The sequence below is a fragment of the Ailuropoda melanoleuca genome, chromosome 4, assembly GCF_002007445.2.
Source record: "Ailuropoda melanoleuca isolate Jingjing chromosome 4, ASM200744v2, whole genome shotgun sequence".
NCBI lineage: Eukaryota > Metazoa > Chordata > Mammalia > Carnivora > Ursidae > Ailuropoda > Ailuropoda melanoleuca.
This window is the reverse complement of record NC_048221.1, coordinates 8,025,077-8,041,325: the sequence shown is the minus strand read 5'-3', so window position 1 is coordinate 8,041,325 and position 16,249 is coordinate 8,025,077. Positions and strand designations below refer to the sequence as shown.

The window sequence follows — 16,249 nt, the reverse complement described above, 5'->3', positions numbered from 1 at the left end:
GGGAAATTTCCTTAACACATTGACTTTTGCATTTTGGAAAAGAGATCGCAATAATGTTGACTGAGTTTAGTCTTAAATACTATATTTTGATTCAGAATGCACTGTTCTCTGTGAACTGGAATAAAGCAAACTTTTATTATTAGTGATACCTGGTAAAAAAATATTTTAATCTCTAAATATAAACTTTAATGCCCTATGTAAATTAAAACACTGTGGCCAATAAAAATTATTATCTGGTTTACCTCATGATGCTTTGCGAATAAATAAGACCCCCCCCCCAAAAAAGAAGTTAGTAGGATTTTTCCTATTGAGTCAGATGTTCTGAGGGCAAATAGTATGTAAAACGTACACTTTGACTGATGGCTACATTTACTCTAAGTTCCATTATTCTTGTAAGAAGATTGAAATCTTAAAAAAAAAAAAAAAAAAAAAAAAAAGGAAAAACATTCATTTTATTTGAGAGAGCATGAATGTGTGAGCAAGGAGAGGAGCAGAGGGGGAAAGAATCCCAAGCAGACTCCTTGCTAAGCGTGAAGCCCAAGGTGGGACTCGATCCCACGACCCAGAGACCATGACCTGACCTGAAACCCAGAGTTACAAGCTTAACCGACTGAGCCACCCAGGCGCCTCTGTTTTTCCTTTTATCAATTTTGAATGCTAGCCATAACCAAAAGTATAGTTTAATGGTCTGTGCAAAATTGAATCATTACCTCATTTTGCACAAGGGTAATTACTGAATGCATGATAACTTGAAACAGAAACCACATCTCCAGAAAGTTATTCCATGGCTGGGAGAACCTTCCAGACAAAAAGAACAGGAAAGCAAAGGGGTGGCTGCCAGGCTCAGCTGGTAGAGCATGCGACTCTTGAGCTTGGGGATGAGTTCGAGCCCCATTTGGTGTAGACATTACTTAAAAATAAAATCTTTAAAAACAAAAAAACAGGGCGCCTGGGTGGCACAGTTGGTTAAGCGTCCAACTCTTGGTTTCGGCTCAGGACGTAATCTCAGGGATGTGAGATTGAGCCCTGGGTCGGCCTCTATGCTCATTGCGGAGTCTGCTTGAGAGTCTCCCTCCCTCTGCCCCCCACCCCCGAGCAGGTGCTCATGCGTGTGTGCTCGCGCTCTCAAGTAAATAAATCTTAAAAACAAACAGAAAAAAACAACCCTGACTTCCCTGACCTAACTATACATTGTCCCTTGAGATTTTATATCCTAGGAAGCTATCACGAATAAGATATTTTTAAAGTGTTGTGTATTTTTTTAGCTCATCTTGGTTCAACATCTCTGCTTCTCTGTGGAGTTCTATCTTATAATGTATCTAATAGACTAGTAGTGGTATATAATGAATAATTACATTGGGGAGAACATAGTGTGTTTTTTTGTTTGTTTGTTTTTGTTTTTTTTTAACCAGTGGAGGCATGTGATTCAGAGAGTTTGGAGAGCGACTAGTTAAGACTGTGATGAAAGACTTTAGGGCCAAATGCACTGTGAAATTCTGGACTGGGTCCTGGAAGAGGAAAGGGAAAAGGTGGTGAAATCCAAATAAAGTCTAGAGTTAATAGTAACAGACCAACATTAAACTCTTAGTTTTTTTTGTTTTGTTTTTTAAGATTTTATTTATTTATTGGGGCGCCTGGGTGGCACAGCGGTTAAGCATCTGCCTTCGGCTCAGGGCGTGATCCTGGCGTTATGGGATCGGGCCCCACATCAGGCTCCTCCGCTATGAGCCTGCTTCTTCCTCTCCCACTCCCCCTGCTTCTGTTCCCTCTCTTGCTGGCTGTCTCTATCTCTGTCAAATAAATAAAAAAAGATTTTATTTATTTATTTGACAGAGAGAGAGAGAGAGAGCAAAAGCAGGGGGAGCGGCAAAGGGAGAGGGAGAAGCAGGCTCCCCACTAAGCAGGGAGTCCGAGGCAGGACTCAATCCCAGGACCCTGGGCTCATGACCTGGGCTGAAGGCAGACTAACTGAGCCACCCAGGTGCCCCAAACTCTTAGTTTTGACAAATATACCATGGTCTGTAAGATGTTAGCATTGGGGGAATCTGGATGTGGGATCTATGAGAATTCTCTGCATTATCTTTGCAACTTTTCTGTAAATCTAATATAATTCTAAAATAAAAGGCTATTTGTGTGTGTGTGTGTGTGTGTGTGTGTGTGAGAGAGAGAGAGAGTTAAGTGATATAAGTTTATTAAATGAAGATACAGAAAAAGCTCTCAAGAGAAAAAGGCTACTTTTAAAAAGTCCTTCAAGATGGGGTGCCGGGTGGCTCAGTCAGTTAAGCATCTGCCTCCTGCTCAGGGTCCTGGGATCGAGCCCCACATTGGGCTCCCTGCTCAGCAAGGAATCTGTTTCTCGCTCTCCCTCTACCCTCCCCCTGCTTGTGCTCTCTCTCTCTCACAATAAATAAAATCTTAAAAAAAAAAAAAAAGATTTGTGGAGCATGGGGGTGCGGAGGGAGAAGAAAGCTTTTAGGGCTTGATGTCACAGGAAAGCAGGTCATTAAGATGACTAAGCTCAGGGGTGCCTGGGTGGCACAGCGGTTAAGCGTCTGCCTTCGGCTCAGGGCGTGATCCCAGCGTTGTGGGATCGAGCCCCACATCAGGCTCCTCCGCTATGAGCCTGCTTCTTCCTCTCCCACTCCCCCTGCTTCTGTTCCCTCTCTTGCTGGCTGTCTCTATCTCTGTCAAATAAATAAAAAAAGATTTTATTTATTTATTTGACAGAGAGAGAGAGAGAGAGCAAAAGCAGGGGGAGCGGCAAAGGGAGAGGGAGAAGCAGGCTCCCCACTAAGCAGGGAGTCCGAGGCAGGACTCAATCCCAGGACCCTGGGCTCATGACCTGGGCTGAAGGCAGACTAACTGAGCCACCCAGGTGCCCCAAACTCTTAGTTTTGACAAATATACCATGGTCTGTAAGATGTTAGCATTGGGGGAATCTGGATGTGGGATCTATGAGAATTCTCTGCATTATCTTTGCAACTTTTCTGTAAATCTAATATAATTCTAAAATAAAAGGCTATTTGTGTGTGTGTGTGTGTGTGTGTGTGTGTNGTGTGTGTGTGTGTGTGAGAGAGAGAGAGAGAGTTAAGTGATATAAGTTTATTAAATGAAGATACAGAAAAAGCTCTCAAGAGAAAAAGGCTACTTTTAAAAAGTCCTTCAAGATGGGGTGCCGGGTGGCTCAGTCAGTTAAGCATCTGCCTCCTGCTCAGGGTCCTGGGATCGAGCCCCACATTGGGCTCCCTGCTCAGCAAGGAATCTGTTTCTCGCTCTCCCTCTACCCTCCCCCTGCTTGTGCTCTCTCTCTCTCACAATAAATAAAATCTTAAAAAAAAAAAAAAAGATTTGTGGAGCATGGGGGTGCGGAGGGAGAAGAAAGCTTTTAGGGCTTGATGTCACAGGAAAGCAGGTCATTAAGATGACTAAGCTCAGGGGTGCCTGGGTGGCACAGCGGTTAAGCGTCTGCCTTCGGCTCAGGGCGTGATCCCAGCGTTGTGGGATCGAGCCCCACATCAGGCTCCTCCGCTATGAGCCTGCTTCTTCCTCTCCCACTCCCCCTGCTTGTGTTCCCTCTCTTGCTGGCTGTCTCTATCTCTGTCAAATAAAAAAATAAAATCTTAAAAAAATAAATAAAATAAATAAAATAAAATGACTAAGCTCATTCCATTCTTGGCCAAAATGGAACAACTGAGGTCTCCAACCAAGTTAATGCCAAGACATTAGGTGGCAGAGAAGTGAAGGTGATCCATGGTGGGAAGGGAGCCGGAAGGACCTGCCTAGGACTTCCCCTCCAACCTCATGATAAATGGCCAGCATGCCTTCCATCCACACATCTGCAGACATCTGTTTTCCCCATAAATAGCGGACCTGAAAGCTTCCCTACATGCAAGGAAGGCAGCGATGACCTTGAGGTCACCAGATTTCACCAATTGTTCCCTGCCCCAAAGCAACGTGAATTACAACCCTGTGGGAGGGACTTTCTCCTGCCCCATCCACAATGAACCTCGTGACCCATATCTTGCCTCCATGCTGGATCCCATAAAAGTTTCACAACTTCAGAGCCTAAATCCTTGCAGCTCCGTCCCAACTCTCCCAAGTTTTCTTCCGCTGCAGTCATCCAGATTGAACCTTCCTGGAAGATGGGGAGCTGGAACCATCCAGCTATACCATTTCCAAATTCCTGACGCACAGAAACTGTGAGATAGTAAATGCAAGTTGTTGCTGTTGTTGTTTTAAGCTTTCTTTTTTTTTTTTTTTTTTAAGATTTTATTTATTTGACAGAGAGACAGCCAGTGAGAGAGGGAACACAGGCAGGGGGAGTGGGAGAGGAAGAAGCAGGCTCCCAGTGGAAGAGCCCAATGTGGGGCTCGATCCCAGGACTCCGGGACCATGCCCTGAGCCAAAGGCAGAGGCCCAATGACTGAGCCACCCAGGCGCCCCAAGATTTATTTATTTCTTTTAAAGAGAGAGAGCACGAGAGGGAAAGGCAGACAGAGAGGGAGAGAGAACCTCAAGGAGACTCCACACTGAGCGAGGAGGCCAACGTGGGGCTTGATCCCACAACCCTGAAATCACGACCTGAGCCAAAACCAAAGAGACGCTTAATGGACTGGGCCACCCAGGCACCCCTAAATGTGTGTTGTTTTAAGCCACTAAGTTTGGGGATAATTTCTTGACTAACAGTTCAACGTTGAGATGGACCTTCCAAAAAACTGGGTTCTGCACCCCCAGAAGCTCCTAAAACATCCAGTTCTCACTCCTATCACACTACATGAAAACCACCTGCTTACTTGCGCATCTCCCAACCTAAATTTAAATCTTAAGGGCAAGGAATGTCTTTTTCATCCTTGCAGCACAACGGAGGCACGGGCCAATGCCTGACATAGTCACAATACTTTTGTGCAACAGGTATGGGGAGAATCAGAGCCAGGTCCCTCACCTCACCAGGCAAAGGGCTGGGAAAAGGGCCACTCTTCCACTCTCTCCCTTGCAGAGGGTAACAGGGCAGAACCTGCAACGTTAAAGTTAAAGTGCAAAGTTTCTGGGACCCGGAAGAAATACTAGCACAGGTGCAGGGCAATGCTAAGTTCGAGGGATTCCAAAGGCCTTCTTAGGAGAAAAGGAGAAAACTGGTGTAGTTTAAAATAGGACCACAAAGGGCACTCTTGGTTTCCGCTCAGGTCATGATCTTAGGGTCTCGGGATCCAGGCCCATGTTAGGCTCTGTGTTCAGCAGGGAGTCTGCCTGAGATTCACTCCCTCTCCCTCTGCCCACCCCCTACCCTCCACTCGCATACTCTCAAATAAATAAACCAAAAAAAAAAAAAAAAAACAGGACCACAAATTCCGTGACACTACCTTCAAAGGGTGAGCCTAATTTGCCGCACTGCAGTGTGCTTTAGACTCGGGGACTTGCTCCTCACAGAAAAAGTGAGACACAGTGAGGTGTGGCCTCGGAGCCTCGATCAAAAAGGCACTGCAGCGTCCTCCATGATCTTCTTAGATGGGACCCTCTCTCAGACTGCCTGCTCTGGGGGAGGCATGTCACAAGATGCCCTCAAGCAGCCCAAGGGGGAGTTGCGTGCAGAGAGGACCTAAGGTTTTCTGCCAAAAGCCTCCAAGTTACCATCTTGGAATGGAGTCTTCACTCCCATCAAGCCTTCGGATACCACAGAGCCTGCAAAATTTCTTTTCCTGCAGTCATTCGGTTTGCAACTTACCATCTAGCAATGTTGCTACCAAATTCCTGACCCACAGAAACCGTGGGACAGTAAATGGATGTTATGTTAAGCCACTAAGTTTTGGGGTACTTTGTTATGCAACAATAGATAAATAATACACAATCTAACTTAAAAAGGTATATCTAGGGGCGCCTGGGTAGCGCAGTCGTTAGGCGGCTGCCTTCCGCTCAGGGCGTGATCCCGGCGATGCGGGATCGAGTCCCACATCGGGCTCCTCCGCTGGGAGCCTGCTTCTTCCTCTCCCACTCCCCTGCTGTGTTCCCTCTCTCACTGGCTGTCTGTCACATAAATAAATAAAATCTTAAAAAAAAAAAAAAAGGTGTATCTATAGCTAAACGTAGGGATATAGCTATATGTGCAAAATCTATAGATGATAATAATGTGAATCCTCTACAACTATTGAAAAAGATGAGGTTGGGGCACCTAGTGGCTCAGTCAGTTAAGCGTCTGCCTTCGGCTCAGGTCATGATCTTGGGGTCCTGGGATTGAGCCCCACATCGGGCTCCCTGCTCAGCGGGGAGCCTGCTTCTCCCTCTGCCTGCTGCTCCCCCTGCTTGTGCTCGCTCGGTCATGTAAGTAAAATCTTAAAAAAAAAAAAAAAAAAGAAAAGAAAAGAAAAAAAGATGAGGCCAGTCATCCTATGTTGTAAAAACAGAAAGCTGCACATAATATTTTCTAACTGGGGAGAAAAAGGAGGTGCAGAATAATTTCTAATAGTTCCATGTTTATTCTTTAAGAAACAGAATCCTATCTGTGCTTCTGCATAGGGAATAGTGGCCAATTCATTTCAGAGTTCTTTTTCTTTGAAGAATGTTTTACTTTTGAGATTTTTTAAAAGGAAAGAAAAAATAATTAAGAGAAGTAACGGCAACACCGATCACTGTCTGTCCCTGGCTTGCCTGCTTGTTACTCCAGTTCTCCAACTGTTCCAAGTGCCTTCTGTTGTCTTTTGTCATTGGGGGGGGTGGTTGACAATGCCAGAGACCTCCAGCCCCCTTGAACATTTCCGCCACGCTTGAACCTAATCCTGCACCTGGGCTGAGGGTCCCTGGGACCCCCATTTAAAAACCAGCTTCCTTGGGCCACCTCCCTCGGTGGGGCATGCAACTCTTGATCTCGGGGTTGTGAGTTTAAGCTCCACGTTGGGTGTAGAGATTATTTAAAAAGAAAATCTTTTAAAAAAAAAAGCTATTTTATCATTATGTTTTAAAGATTTTATTTATTGGAGAAAGAGGATAGAGCGTGAGCATGAGCTGGGGGGACGGGAAGGAGGGGCAGAGGGAGAGGGAGATGCAGGCTAGGGAGGGCCCCGGGATCACGACCTGAGCAGAAGGCAGACACTTAACCAACTGAGCCACCCAGGTGCCCCAGTTATACCTCATTTTAAAAAACCAACAGAGGCACCTGGCTGGCTCTGTCAGAAGAGCATGCGACCTTTGATTTCAGGGTCGTTAACGGGCGTAGAGATTACTTAAAGAAAATTTAAAAGATAAATAAAAAGCCAACCAAGTCCGGGTCTTCAAAGTGCAAGTCCCAAGGAGGGCTTAGAAGAATCAAAGGAGTGGGAAGCTGAATTACAAGGAAGCCGGGCTGGAGGTGGCCACTGCGGGCAGCCCAGGTGACAAGGAGAATGAGTAAGAGAAAGAAAATACGAGAGAAGGGAATGTGTTGAGCTTTGGAATGTGCGGTGGTTACACAGACTGATGATCTAAATGCCCAACTACTGGTCTGAACAGGATGAGTCCCTCAGAGCTGTCTCCACAGCACGCCCACACCCCATTGACTCACAGCGGAATCGGAACTGTGCCTTGCCGAAAACCGGATATGACTCACTTCTCACTACTGGCACATGGGGTGGGTAAAAAGCAATTGGAATTTCAGGTCTCTGAGAAAAAACTAAAAAGGAAGTTCAGGGAAAGGCCATTCACAATGAGGATCTTGGAGGAAGAGCTTCTGTCCTACCTTCTCCCCTAGGGGATCACAACTTCCATTACCACTAATCCAATGCTCTGGCCTCCCAAACCTTTGCACAAAGCCCTATTTTACCAACAAAACGTGCCACCGGAAAGACTGGAAATAGTCATAACACCTTAAGGTCCTTTAAAGAGGGATAAAGAATAATAAACCCCTTCCCTGGACATCACGTCTTGCCCTGGAAACAGCTCTCCAAATATTTGCTAGCCCAAGATGGTTGAAGACCTCACCAACAGGAAGACCCCACCCTTACTTTTTATCAGGGCAGGTCATCCAATAGCTGGCCGACCGCTGCGGACAATGTTTGAATGAAAAGCTAATGGATTTTACTGTTAAGGTGCAGCCAGGCAACAGTCAGTGGGGACAGTAATAAATCCCACGGAAGCTAATGGATTTTACTGTTAAGGTGCAGCCAGGCAACAGTCAGTGGGGACAGTAATAAATCCCACGGCCTTGGTAGTGGGGACTGGGGACAGGGATCAGGCACAGCAAGAGCTGAGTGACAGGACATCAGATGGGTGTCCTCACAGCAGACGACACGGTTCTGAGCAAGGGGACAGAACCCGTCCAGTTCGAAGCACCACCGGCCAAAGAAACCTCCGGGCTTCCTCCCTGTTACAGAAGCGAGATGTGTGTTTTCCTTGTCAGTTTCATTTGAATTCCAGTAAAAGCAAACTGGAGCAATTCCGTATCCCCTCACACTGGGGATGCCTCAAATTACACAGGAACCGCACACACCCACACCCCCCAGTGCCCAAATCTCTCTTGTCACACGTGACAAGCCAGGAACAAGGTTATCGAAACAGAAAAGGAGAATACACAGTTCTGCTTTTTCGCCAGCATACAAATGAGGTGGTAAATGCTTTCGATGTTTTCTTTCCCATGCTACTGAACACAGTTGTTGCTCAGGAAAGTCAGAATTATAGAATCATTTTCTTGGGGGAAAAAAAAGGCTGGTGCTAACAGACTCAGCTGAATATGAATGAGAAATCACTTTACCAGTGTGTTTTCCAAACCAGGTGATCTCAATGGAGGACTTTTGTTGTCAGCTCCTTTGGGGAGGGGTTTGTTTCTGTGATTGTTCATTGCTGGTTACCTCCACAGTGTCTTATCAACAAGTCTCACGTACTTGACAGCCAGGGAAACTGTGGATGCTATTAATGTACTTAACAAGGAATATGAAGGGCCATCAAAACACTAAGCCACAAAGGCATCCAGATTTGGATCTTATCAAAGGAGGAACCCTACAGATAAGATCAGGAATATCCCGGAAAGACAGAATGATCCACATAATTCCCCTTAAAGGTCTGCGGTCTCAAAAAAAGTTCTTTTTCCAGTGTTGCCCTGGAAGAAAAGTATGCCCAGCAATGACCAAAGAATCTCCCTGGAGCATGTTGCTAAAAGAGACACACACCTCTTAAGAGAGATGCTCCACTTCTCTGAATTTGGGCGTGCCCTGGGCAAACATGGTACTCTGTACACAAGTGGTTTTGAAATGGCTAAGTGAAGCGATTCCAGCATTCCAGTCCTGCGATTCCAGTCCAGATTCCAGTAACTCCCATTTCCAAGGAAAAAGAATAAGAAATTCCATCCTCCTCTACCCCCCAAAATGCTTTAAAGACAGTGAAGGTGCACGCTGGAGCAGCCAGGGCTGCTACAAATATACATCATCCTGTTAACACCAGAGGAGAAGTAACTGCTAGCACTCAGGAGTCTGGGGACCAGGTGGGGACTCTGAGTGTCCTTGAGAACATAGGATGCCACTCAGAGAGAAAACCAAAGTAAAGTAACACATCTTGCTCAAGATGTCACCGTCATTAGTTCCTTTTAGGGATGAAATAATCAGAGTTGAGAGAATCGAAAGAGAGGTCTTTCAGGAGGTGCATTTCCAATTTTGGGGGCGCAGCTAATCAAGGGATACCAAAATTTGACAAATCAAGCAGCTGACCCTGGAGCAGCTCTGGACAAGATTGGAATCCGAGTCAGGGCTTCAGGGGTTAACCAGCCAGGTCACACTGGCGGTTCCAGAAACTCCTCCCCCTGCAGTTCTATCAGAACCCCAAAGAGAGCGGAAACTAAAGCAAGCAACTTATCTTGCTCAAGATTTGACTGCCATTATTTCCTCTTAGGGATGGAGTCAATCAGCGTTGGAAATACAACTCAAACGTCCTTGACAATCCACAGTCTCTCCTCTTCACACAACTGGGTGGCAGAGTTATTGCAATAACCCTCGGCCATATGGCAGCATCCTCTCTTCCTCCGCTCAGAGAAAACTGATGTGTCACGGAGAGGAATTCCAAGCGTCCAAAGCTCCCCACGCACAAAGCCGCCCCACCCCGCCCTTCCCCTCCCCTCAGTAAAAAAGTTTCCTGCAATCCTGTTATCAGATAATCCCAATTCTTTTAGGCGCTGTTCAGGTTCTAAGTAGGAAAAGAACCATTTATCTCACATCCAGGGCGAGGTCAAATGCCTCTGGCCACTCACTCAAAGCCGGGGGATATCAGGATCGTGCCCCAGCTAGTCTCTGCAACAAATCTAAATCGGAACCCCCTAAAAGGAAACATCATCATGCGGACAGCTCAACTAAACCCATCCAGAGCTTCTGAACAAAAAAGGCCACCCTGAGGGATCCGTCGTCCCACGTTGCCGCCTCCCGGTCCCTGCCCAGGTGGAAGATCTCCGGGAATTGCCCTTCACTGGCGACCGAGGAGGGGCGAGCGTTTCTGAGGCCAGGTTTCGGCTCGCGAAGGAACCGAGGCCCTCAGGGTGGCCTAGGGGCGCGTAGGTGAACTCGACCCAGGTCGGGGCAGCGAGGGCGGCCTCCAGGACAAAATGGGCTCGCCTCAGGTCGCGGAGGGCACTTCGCCCAGGCTCGCGGAGGCGACTCCGGGGGCCCGGGACGCATTGCCTGCTTGGTGACAGGAGCCCCGGAGGGACGCGAGGGAACGCCCGACGGCCGCCTCACCTGAACCAGGTGCTGCGTGAGTCTCCAGCCTCACCTCGAGCCCCCCAGCCCGTGTCCCAGCCCCGCCCCGCGCGCCCCCCAACCACATCCACCGCCCCCCATTGGCCAAGGGGAGTGGCTCGAGGCTCGCGTGTTCCAATCGCGCCCAATGGGAGCTCGGGGACTGGCCCTCACGGCCGGAGGCGGGGCTGGAGGCGGTGGCCACCGGCAGTAGCGCGCGTGCGGTGCCTACAAGCAAACTCTGCGTGGGACCCGGGGCTCCATTGGAGCCCTAGCGCGTTACAAAGCCACCTGAGCCGCCTGGGGCATTCCTGTCCGCGGGTGGACGCGAGGGCGCCCGCAGGGACCCCCCCAAGCTTTGGTAACCCTCACCCCAGAACTCGGTGGGGAGGGGTCCCCGTCTCACAAGGGCTGGAGGGCCCCGTGTCCCGCTCTGAGGAAGACACGGGGGTCCCCCCATCCGGCGGAGACTTATAGGGAAAGCCTCACCCCTCTTGTCATGACTCCTCCACATCCCCACACCTCGCAATCCCTTCAACACTCCCTCCAGCCGTTTGGAAAGGACTTCGTGCCATTTTCCCACACATCTTACAAGGATGGGGTCATTTTCCGCAGCTCCCAGAATTACCAAGGGGCTCCCCGAGTTCTGGGGGGGTCACCCCACCGCACGCGGGTGCCTGGAGCCAGCCTTACCTGCCGCCCCAGTCGCTGCGAGGAGCAGGGCGATGGCCCAGCACAGCCCCCAGCCCGCGGGTCTCATGCTCCCAGCCTCCGCCAGCGAGGGCGCTAGCCCGGGCCTTGGTCCGTAAAGTCCGTGCAGGAAACCCGGGCTTCGAGAGCTCGGGCGGCAAATGCACGCGGGGCCCCAGTCATTTGCAGCATTTCTATGTGAGTTTCCTCGCAGGGGGAGGAGTTTACGGTGGGGTGATATTCGAATATCTTCACCTCACTGCAGGAGGAGGAGTTTCGAGAGGAGGAGTTTCGAACGGCCGATGTGACAAGGGCAAATTAACCCGTGAAGCCCTGACTCGGATTCCAGTCTTTTCCAAAACTCTCTTTCAAATCATCTAATAGGCTAATGACTATATCCCCTCTGCCTCCGAAGGAAAAACTAGACATGTCGGAAACTTTACCCCCTCCTTTCTCTACTTGCCTTTTCCTTTCTAGGAATCGTATATGGATTTTAACTGAGTTTAATCCCATGTAGTTTTGAGCCGGGTCTTCAGAATTGGTCTAAACAGGTGAGGAATTTAAATAAAATCTTCACAACCGTTCAGCCCCAAAGTGATCTTGTTTTGTGGGATCCGGCACTTGGATGGATACCAGCAAAAACATCTCTAAGATCAATTGATCCGATCAGGGTCTGGACATAATACTGATTTATTCTTTTAGGAGAAGATGTTGAACAAACAGGCTGCTTCCTCTCCCCAAAGCAACATCAAAACAAAACAGCTTTTAGAGTTGAACCTTATTGCCTTAATCACATAGGGCTGATGGAGAGCAGCTTTTAAGAATCAGAGTCTTGGGGCACCTGGGTGGCTCAGTCCGTTAAGTGTCTGCCTTCAGCTGGGGTCATGATTCCAGGGTCCTGGGATAGATCCCCACATCCAGCTCCTTACACAGGTGGGAGCCTGCTTCTCCTTCTCCCTCTGCCTGCTGCTCCCCCTGCTTGTGTGTGCTCTCTCTCTCTCTGTCAAATAAATAAATAAAATCTCAAAAAAAAAAAAAATCAGTCTCTTTTGGGATTCATGAAGTTTCCAACGCCCCTTGCCAAAAAGGCACATGTGAGAATCTTGCCTGACCCCCATGAAGGGTCTGGCAGTCTTGGAGGGGTCCCCCAGGAATGAGCAGCGTTCTCTGAGGCTTTACAGACTGAGCTTGGCAGAATGTACTAACCTCTCAGCAGGCTTATGGGGAAACCTCTGAGAGGAGGCAAAAAAGAGGCAGAAAGGGGACAACTGAACCCTCAGGGGGGAAAGAAAAGGTGATTAATCCAGAGTAAGAAAGAGCAGTTAAGAGCCCCAGCTTCGGAATCAGGCAGACCCTGGGTGAGTGAATGAGCTTTTCCAACGTGGAAAGGGGAGGAAATAATGCTTGCTTCCCTTAGTTGGCAGGTTGCGTGTGGGGGTCAAATGAGGTCATTAGCAATCACCTGGGAAAATTTGTGTTTTGTCTTGTTTTTTAATATTTTATTTATTTATTTGACAGCAAGAGAGAGCACAACCAGAGGGAGCAACAGGGAGAAGGGAAAAGCAGGCTCCCGCTGAGCAAGGAGCCCAATGCGGGACTAGATCCCAGGACCCTGGGGTCATGACCTGAGCCTAAGGCAGCCGCTTAACTGACGAAGCCACCCAGGCACCCCTCACCTGGGAAAATTTGTAAGGATGGGCAAGGTCTGGGAGTTTTTGCCACATTTATGAATGTCACCGTCAAAGTCCATCCCTAATACCGTATGCTACTTTTTTGGGGAGCAGGGGAAGGGTCAGTTAAGAGCAGTAGTTTTTATTTCCCTTCAGAAAAATTACGCCTAGGAAGCTCAGTTTCTGTTCTGAGCCCAGCTTTCTCTTATTCATGTGGTGGAAGGAGGCCTCTTCTCCCCAGCACGGCTGGAAAAAGTTACCAAGAAGGAGCTTACTATGTCTTCAAATCTAGTTCCTCAGAGAGGTAAGGGGAGGCCTGGAAAAGAGCCATAAAAGCTCGGTAAAGAATATTTTGGGGATGCCTTGGCCTGGACAGGGTCTCCCTTTGACCTGCCTGTGGAAATTGCAAGGCCCCTCTGTCCCTGGCAAGCATGGAGATGGTCACATTTTGCCTTAAGGATGGAGTCATGCTGTTTTCAATTTCTCTGCTACTGACCAGAGTCCCCATTTGCAACTAGCTCATAGTGTTGTTGTGAGAAGTAAATTAATACATAAATGTACAAAGTGATCGGAGCCACGCTTGGCACACAATAAACACCATATATGGATTTGCACCTTTTTTTTTCTCTTTCAGGAAAGACCTCTTCCTTGAAGGCACTAAAAATTACCCGCGAAAATTGTTATGTAATATTGCCAGTGAAGAATTCAGGTTGCTTTTAGCACAAGTTTTTTTTCTTTTTTTTTTTTTTTTTTTGAGGATTTTTTTTTTTTTTAAGATTTTATTTATTTATTGGAGAGAGAGTGTCTGAGCCAGAGAGCACAAGCAGGGGGAGCACCAGGAGAGGGAGCTGAGCAGGGAGCCAGAGATCATGACCTGAGCAGAAGACAGACACCTAACCGACTTAGCCACCCAGGCGCCCCTTTTTTTGAGGATTGTATTTTTAAGTCATTTCTACACCCAATATGGGGCTCAAATTTACAACCCCAAGATCAAGAGTCACATGCTCTACCAATAGCCAGCAAGGCACCCCTCAAATTTTTTTTTAATGCTAATATTCTCACTGTCACATTTTCAGAAACCTGTATCACACCTTCAATCTAATAATAAATGTTCGTTTTCTAAACATACAAACAAAAATCCTTCCACGGAATCCATTCCATTTGAAAGTGGCCGGGCTTGCACAGTCCTCAATCTAACGGACAGCCTGCCTTCTCCTGGTTTTTACCTCTAAGTCATCAGGAGGCTCAGACCAGAATAGGCCTCTGCCCAGAGGAGCCTGGCCTTTTGGCAGACGTGAACCATCGCAGCTGCAGCCTGCCCTTTGGCCCAGCAGTGTGCAGACAGAAGGGAAGCAATCACGGTGGGGGGGGGGTGCTCCGTGCCTTCCAATAGGTGCGATTAAGGACCTGACTCTATTGGGCCATCAGTTATCTCCACAAGGCACCCATTAGCCACGTGAGCGCTGAGACCATTGCTTCTATCTCCAGAGCCTAGCCATGGCAAGGGTAAAATAAACAAGTTAAAATAAGACAAAGTATCATTGGCGTGGCTGCCGTATCAGAGATGCACTGTTTTGGAATTCTGCTTTGATTGGGATTTTGATAATTCAGAACTCAACTTTGATCTCGGGCTGACAGTCTTGCCTTTCAAACAGAATAGAGCCTTTCAAACAGAACAGTTGGGGCACCTGGGTGGCCCAGTCGGTTGAGTGTCTGCCTTGGCTCAAGGTCATAATCCTGGGGTCCTGGGATGGAGCCCCGTGTTGGGCTCCCTGCTCAGCCGGGGAGCCTGCTTCTCTCTCTCCCTCTGCCTGCCGCTCCCTCTGCTTGTGCTCTCACACTCTCTCTCTCAAATAAATAGATAAAATCTTTAAAAAAAATTTTTTTTTAAATTGCCAGTAAGGGCATGAAAAAATATTCATCACTAATCATTAGGGAAATGCAAATCAAAACGACAGCGAGATGCCACGTACTTCAAACCCATTAGGATGGCTATCATACAATTTTTTTAAAAGCCCAAACCAGATAATCGCAAGTGTTGGTGAGGATTTGGAGAAATTGGGACCCTCCGGTGTTGCTGGTGGGAATGCAAAATGGTGCAGCCACTTCGGAAGATAGTTTGGCGGTTTCTTCCAAAAGTAAACACACTCTTACCATATGATCCAGCGATCACACTCCTTGATATTTACCCACGTGAGAAGAGAATTTATGTCCGCACAAAAACCTACATGCAGATGTTTATAGCAGCTTTATTCATAATGGCCCAAACTTGGAGACCACCAAGATGTCCCTCAGCAGGTACATGAATAAATAAACTGTGATACATCCAGCCAATGGAATATTCCTACTAAAAAAAAAAAAAGAAAAGGAAAAAAAAGAGCTATCAAGCCATGAAAAGACATGCAGGAACCATAAATGCATATTAACAAGTGAAAGAAGGTGGTCCGAATAAACAACAGACCCTATACTTCCAACTGTGCATGTGAATGTGACATTCTGGAAAAGGCAAAACTGTGAAGAAGGTAAACGAATGAGTGGTTGGTTGCCAGGTGTCATGGCGGCGGGGGGGGGGCGGGGTGCAGGGATGAATAAGTGGAACACAGAGGTTTTTTAGGGCAGCAGAACTATTCTACGTTATAGAATACATGTCATACATTTGTCCAAATTTGAAGAATGTACCACACGGAAAGAGAACTGTAATGCAGACCACGGACTCCGGGTGATAATGGAGTGTCAGTGTGGGTTCATCCATCGTAACAAACGCGCCCCTCTGGTGGGGCGATTGACAGTGGGGAGCAGTGGTATATGGGAAATCTCTGCATGTTCCACTCAATTTTTCTGTCAACTAAAAACTGCCTAAAAATGGCAGGAGAGGCCGTGAGGTGGAGACGAGAGAGGTTGGCTGAAGGGTGGGGCACATGTGTGGAACGCTGGGAGGCTGGGTGAAATCAGGATGGACACCCAAAGCCTTGGCATGACCTTCGAGTGAAGGAAACTATTTCCAGGGCAGTCAGAAGCATTTGAGGCCATGGAGGCCGAGAGCATCAGGCTCCAAGTGGTAATTTGGGCAGATGACTCATTAATTAGGTCATGGGATGAAGATGGGAGAGAGGCCTGGGCAAGGGTTGAGGTGCGGGCAGGGAGAGCCTGCAAGAGTGGGGATTACACCTTTTCGGTTATACTTTTTATTTATTTATTTATTTATTT

At 47.7% G+C, this 16,249-nt stretch overlaps 1 protein-coding gene across 2 annotated transcripts in view; it reads right to left on the bottom strand.

The window, feature by feature from the left end:
* The window catches only part of LDLR (low density lipoprotein receptor), a 35,362-nt gene extending 23,791 nt beyond the window's left edge, over positions 1 to 11,571 (bottom strand). Inside the window, exon 1 of one of the 2 annotated variants that reach the window (XM_002921392.4) lies at positions 11,376 to 11,571. In XM_002921392.4, coding sequence (XP_002921438.2) covers positions 11,376 to 11,442 — 67 coding nt within the window. In that variant the 5' untranslated portion in view covers positions 11,443 to 11,571. Of the gene's footprint in view, positions 1 to 10,682; positions 10,801 to 11,375 lie in introns of those variants that run through there. The other variant, XM_034657798.1, reaches the window with a different exon arrangement.
* Between the last annotated feature and the right edge of the window lie 4,678 nt (positions 11,572 to 16,249).